The sequence below is a fragment of the Nicotiana sylvestris genome, chromosome 9 (assembly GCF_000393655.2).
Source record: "Nicotiana sylvestris chromosome 9, ASM39365v2, whole genome shotgun sequence".
In the NCBI taxonomy this organism is placed as follows: Eukaryota; Viridiplantae; Streptophyta; class Magnoliopsida; order Solanales; family Solanaceae; genus Nicotiana; species Nicotiana sylvestris.
Window position 1 is genome coordinate 35,194,350 of NC_091065.1, and position 6,910 is coordinate 35,201,259.

At 37.4% G+C, this 6,910-nt stretch overlaps 1 protein-coding gene across 1 annotated transcript; it reads left to right on the forward strand.

Annotated features, from left to right (window-relative positions):
- Nucleotides 1-204: 204 nt before the first annotated feature.
- LOC138877422 (uncharacterized) lies at nt 205-1,198 on the forward strand. The gene is made up of 2 exons (XM_070157031.1): nt 205-821; nt 982-1,198. Exons 1-2 carry the CDS (start codon nt 205-207, stop codon nt 1,196-1,198), a joined length of 834 nt encoding a protein of 277 aa, XP_070013132.1.
- Nucleotides 1,199-6,910: the final 5,712 nt, after the last annotated feature.

The following is a 6,910-nucleotide window of genomic DNA, read 5'->3' on the forward strand; positions in this document are numbered from 1 at the left end:
AACGACTGGCCGGGTCGTTACATTGTCAAATTCGCCTTTGCTGGCCAGACCAAAAGACGGAGAAAGGTTGCTTAAGTGGCGGTAAGTGCATTGCTGGTACGAGAGGATAAAGTTAAACCATCTCCGATATATTATGTTAACAAATATTTGTTAGATGCTAAGACATGATATCCTCATCTAGAAAAGTATGCTTTAGCATTAATTATGGCATCTAGAAAGTTGAGACCTTATTTTCAATGTCATCATATCTCTGTAATAACTACTTTCCCCCTGAGAAATATATTGCATAAACAAGAGCTATCTGGTAGGTTAGCTAAGTGGGCAATAGAACTCAGTGAGTATGATATCATATATCATCCCAGAATTGCAATAGAATCTCAGGTTTTAGCAGATTTCATAGTAGATTTTAGTACGAATTTAATTCCTCAAGTAGAAAAGGAATTACAGGTATTTACCGGGTCTAATCCGAAGAGTTGGATTTTATTTACTGATGGTTCCTCGAATGTTAAAGATGCAGACCTAGGTATTGTTTTAATCCCGCCTATAGGGGAAGTCATAAGACAAGCAATAAAATGTTATCCCATCACTAACAATGAAGCAGAGTATGAAGCTATGATTGCAGGTCTGGAACTAGCACGAGAGCTTGGCATAGAACAGATTGTAATCAAAAGTGACTCGCAGCTAGTAGTTAACCAAATGCAAGGGACTTACATAGCAAGAGAGGCACGAATGCAACAATACTTGGAAAAGGTACGAGAACTAGTCAGGAAATTTCAATCGGGGAAAGCTATTAAAATACCTAGGGAGGAAAATGCAGAAGCGTATGTGTTGGCCAATCTCGCATCCATTACGGAGATAACAAATGTAGAAAATGCTATTGTAATACATTTGTTTTATTCGACACTCGACCAAGACAAGAACAAGGTAAATTTTACCAATTTAACTTGGGATTGGATGAACGAGTTTGTTAACTTTTTGCAGTACAGAATCTTACCCAAAGACAAGAGGAAGTCATAGGTACTTCTCCAAAAAGCCGCCAGTATTGCTTAATTCGTGGGAACTTATACGAAAGATATTCGGTGGACCTTTAGCACGGTGTCTTGGTCCTTCACAAATAGAATATGTGATGAGGGAAGTACACGAGAGGCACTACGGCAATCATGCTGGGGGAAGATCTTTGGTGAAGACTTTAATATGAGCGGGATACTATTGGTCAAAAATAGAGGAGGAAGCAGAAAACTTTGTAGCCAAGTGCGATAAATGTCAATGATATGCCAATAACATGCATCGTGCAGTAGAATTGTTACATTCAGTAATCTCGCCATGGCCTTTCATGAAGTGGGGTATAGATATCATAGGTTCATTACCTCAAGCTAAAGGAAAGGTACGTTATCTATTAGTTTTAAAGGATTATTTCTCAAAATGTGTAGAAGCATGAGCTTTCAAGCAGGTGCTAGAAAAAGAGGCCAGGGACTTTATTTGGCGAAACATTATCTGTCGTTTTGGAGTTCCAAAGGAAATCATATGTGACAATGGCCCACAATTCATTGGTGCGAAAATCTCTAAGTTCTTTCAGAGTTGGAAGATTAAATGGATTACATCTGTGCCATACCATCCTGTAGCCAATGGCAAGCTGAGTCAATGAATAAAGTTATTATTAATAACATGAAGAAGAGACTCGAAGAATCAAAAGGCAAGTGGCTAGAAGTGTTACCAGAGGTATTATGGGCTTATCGAACAACATTGAAAACAAGTACGGGCGAGGCTCCATTTTCACTCGTCTATGGTACTGAAGCCTTAATTCCACTAGAAATAGGTGAACCAAGTACGAGATACACACATGCTTCTGAGGAATCAAACAGAGAAGAAATGCGAACGAATATGGATTTAGTAGATGAGCAGCACTAATATGGATGGCCGCTCAAAAATAGATGATTGAGCGATATTATAACAGGAAAGCAAATCTAAGGTACTTCAAGATTGGGGACTTCGTCCTTAAAAAGGTGTTTCGATCAGCAAATGCGACTAATACGGGAAAGTTAAGTCCAAATTGGGAAGTCCCTTATAGGGTTCGAGGCATCGCTAGAAAGGGACCATATGAGTTGGAGACCATGGATGACAGCATACTACCATCAAACTGGAACGATGTTCATTTGAAGAAGTATTACTTCTAGACAAAGGAAGTACCTATGGTCAGGTATCACTTAGATATATGTTATTTTGCTTTTGAATTTTACTAGCAATTTTTAATGCTAGGTAAAAAGGTAGCCCGTACCAAAAGATGATATTAGAGCCGAAAGACACGCGGAATACTGAATTATTCCCCGCCTAGGTTGCAACTTTTCTGATGGAAAGAAAGGGTTAAGCAGTCATCATCTAAATGTATATCTCCGAGTCCCGTGTGTATTTTTCTTTTCAGGGAATGGACCAAAAAGAAGGAGCGATTCAGTGTTCGAGATTTCATACTTCAAAGCTCTAACACAAGGGGGGACTATACATATAGACAAAGAAGCATAAAAGCCAAAAATCAAGCCTGAATCAAAAACCTTGAAGCAACCTTGAGAAGGTGTGAATTCGCAAGAAGAATACAAGATACGTTCCAAGTTCCTATGAGTTTTTACATTAAGGCCAAAATTTAGTCACGGGATAATAAACCCGATTTTCTATCTAAAAATTTGCCAACAAAGAAAGCAATTGTGAAAGTGTTGTACGAATAATAGAGAAAATCATGTACGAAATTTATTTGATAGTTTAAAGCATGAAACTTCCTCAAATTGTTTCCTTTTTATCTATTTCGTCTTTAATATATTTACACCAATATGAAGATGAGACGTCATCTTCTTCAGTTTCATTGGCATAAAAGGGCCCTCTTTTATAAAAACCCGTGTTTATCAAAGTCACGGAATATTAAAGTATTTTTAAATGCAAGGGAAAAAGCTCAAATATCAAAGAGCAAAGTAAATGGTAAAAGTAACTGAAACATATATATTAAACTTTCGGAAAAAACAAAGGTATTCGTTTATCATTACAATCCTAAAACAAGATAGGGGTAACAAAACAATAAACCCCAAAACAAGATAGCGGTAACCAAAAAACAACAACCTTCCCAAAAATAGTAAACTTCCAAAAAGTTGAACAAGCAAAAAACTAAGGAGTGTCACGCCCCCTTTTTCTCGCGAAATCGGGTTTATGACATTTGGAGGGCAACTCGATCCTTTTAGGAACTGGGTTTTGCATTTTGAAGAGTCGCCACCTAATGATTTGAGGTGCATTAGGACACCAATGGGGTTCAATTCTAAGTTTGTTTGGATAACCAGAGATTGGGTAAGAGCTTGAAATTATCCTGAGGGGAAAGTGTTAGGCACCCCTCAAGATCCATTAGTGTGGTTTCTGGCCAGACAGTTTATTATGAATTTAGCAAATATACAAGTACGGACTCAAATATTAGGGGATTTAAACACATAAAAAAGAAAGAACAATTAAAAGAAGAGTAAAAGAGTTTGCTAATAAAATGAAAGGGGGGGGGGATCCTAGGTTTATATTTAATATGGATCACATCAATGCAATACCTGGTAAGACACTCCTCAGAAGAGAGGATACACGTGGTAATAATGCACCGGTCATCATATCCATATCTAACCTTCCCACCCTGTTAAGGTATTAAAGCGCGGATTGGTCTCGATTACTACTGCATGCTATTACCCGTCCCATTCCTATCAGTCCTGGGGCACTTAGGACTACTATCCTAAAGGGTGGGATATTAGGCTGGTTGGTTTCAAAGGATAAAAATATAAGGCGACATACAAAGCACATACTACATGTTGGGGAAGCATATAAACTGATAAAGGCTCAATACACCTCCTTGAACAAAAGCACATAACTAGCATGACTTGCACATACTTTTTAGGTCTGATTAAAATACTAAAGACGATGGGAGTTTGATTATTGAAGTAGATTTGTTTATTACATAACTCAGATAAGAAGTCCGAATCAGGCTTGCCCGCTGGTTATAACAATTAACAAAAAAGCGGATTCAATTTTACAGTTATTACTCTAAGGCTTGCCTAAGTATTTAGACGGGGTCCTATAGGCATGATATCAACTTAATTCAGAAGGTGGTGAAACAGTGATAACTCAAAACGAATTGCTTGAAATCCTATAGGCATGCTTGCTAAACCTTGTTAAAATAAGGGAATTAGGTTATTAAAAAGGGTCCGTAATGGACGAGTTTTAAATTAGACTAGTTTCAGTTTCTGCAGATGATAGTATCCACTATCGCTGTTTTTTACTCCTATGAACACGAGATCTAGGATTACTGATTTTAGACATAATAGACATAATTGGTGATTTTAAACCTTTGTATACAAAATATTTAAATGAATAACGTTAAACCCGATAGGCATAATATCTAGTAAACAATGGAAACAAACATGTTCTTACTGGGGAATTCCTATAAGTATGATTTCTATACATTATACCGATTTTAACATGCTACTGGGTTATAACCAATTGGGACCTAAAAACGTGATATCTAAACCGTGACTAACGCGCAAAATTTTAGATAATTCCTATAGGTAGGTTATCTAGATGTGAACAAGCAGGATTTAAAGTAAGTCCTATAGACATGGTTTCTAAATGCGATGTGAGTATGCAGAATTTAAAAGCAGTCCTATAGGCATATTTTCTAAATGCGAATGGAACATATAGAAAAAGCAGTCCTATAGGCATGTTTTCTACCCTTGAGCATACGTAACTACCCATCCCTTTTCCACTAGCCAGCCCCAAATGTTTATTACAAATTATTACAAACCAGGAATACTGAATTACATCAGAAGAGTACACAGAAAAGTTACAACCAGAGGAAGCCTGCTTCTTGATTTCCTCTCTGAGTTATGGAATAAACCACCTCAAAATGCCATTGATCCAAAACCTTTCTTAGACTTGAGTGTGTCAGAGTTCCCTAAGGGCCTCAATAGGACCCCGGGTAGTGCTCATACCCAAGTTACATAACCAGAATAGAGATGAGTGCAGTGTGGAAATGCCAGCCCTCATGTGTTCGAGTTCAGAGGGAGCTCATGGGTCCCAAGTCAAGGCTCACATGAGGGGGTGTAGAACTTAGTCTAAGAAGAGAGTGAAAGTGCAGAAATTGAGTTTTAGAAGCTGAGGGAATAAAGGAAAGGGGAAAGGGGATGGGAGACAACCATTAACATTTCAGGGAGTCAATAACTTCACACAAAGGGGCAGGGAAATGGGAATCACATGTCATAATACATTGATTCAGAACAGGAGAAAGGAAATTATAACATGCTAAATAATGGTACTGGGTTAAATACAAATAGTAGGCAGACAAGAATGCAAGAAACAGTGGATAAGCATGTTGTTGTTGGTGCAGAAAACTTAATTAGAAGATACCAGTAAGAAATGCAAATGCAGAAAATAAGCAAGTTTCCCCATAGCCTAGCCTTGGCTATCAGCCGGCTAGGTAAGGCAGCAATATAGTAGTAGCAGAGAAGAGAGAGAGGTTTAGTGTAGTATGTGTTTGAACTCAAGTGTTTATGCCTTGTATTTGTGTGTGTTTGAAAGAGAAGAAGTACAAGGTATTTATAGTTTTTGAAAACGAGTAAAAGAGAGGTAATAAGCTACGAACATGGAAACAATCATGATTCAGAATCAATTATACAAGTGATTCCCTTTAATTAAGGGATCACTTGCTTAACGGGCATTGACAGGTTCCAAACAAGGAAAGAAATCAATTTGTTAGCAGGATGACAGTTGCCATAAAAGAAGTAATAAAACATTAAGCAAACAATAGAGTCTAGGTACAGAAATACTCTAATTTTGGAAAGGATTCAGTAAGGCAAAACAGGAAAAGAAATCAGTTAACCTTAACATGCGGGTGAAATCAGAATTTCACAAAGGAAAAGTTTGAAATCAATCACAAGTTTGAAAATCAGTCAAAGAAGGAGACTCAACATATAAATAGGGTTCATAAACATTATACATGAGAGGCTAAACCTGTTGGCAAAAGGAAAATAGCATACAGTAGTAGCACAAAAAGAAAATTCAATGGATAGCAACACTTGAAGCATGATAGTCAATCGAATCAGTAGTGAAGAAACATAAAATATCAAAATCATGCGAAGGTCTCGCAGTAGCAGGTGAGGAAAACCCCTTTTTAAAAATTAGGGTTTCGAGCATACTTGAGTTCTAGAGGATTACACAAAGGAATAGAGGTTTCGAAATAAAGAACTTCAAATCGAGCCTTGTACTTAAACTAACAGTGTCAAATCCAAAGTAATAGGGTTTTCAACAATAGAAGAATTTTAAAAGATGGATAAACAAACAAATCGGATAAAACTCAAGCAAACCAGCATTAATCTAATAAACAGTTCAAAAGGAATTAAGACTTTTAACATGCAAACTCAAGCAGAAGAATAATACGAGCAAACACAGCAAAACATGTCAAAAATCAAAGAAAAGTTTTTAAAATAACTTAACAGAACCCTAATTGAAAAGATAAGGTGTTTTGAAAGTAGAGTTTTAATAGAAACTTCGAGAAAAGCGCTTAAACGTTTAGAGCAAACATAGATCTGAAACGGATCTAAGAGAAATCGAAAGAACCTTAGAAGTTAGGGTTTCAGAAGAACCCCAAATGATGAGAAAGGCTTTGAAAACCCTCGATCTAAGTAGGAGAGTCAAAAGTCTGACTCGAATAGCCATGGCTAGCTTGGAGAAAGGTCAGAGACGACTGGAAAACAGTCATCAAGCAAAGACTGGACAAAGCCCCTTCACGATCCGGTCATGAGACCACAGAATCGAACACGTAGAAGCCATTGGAGGTGGATACAGGTGTCCGATGACCGTGGAAGCCATAAATTTGGGAGGTATTAGAGTTGTAGTTTGATGGCGG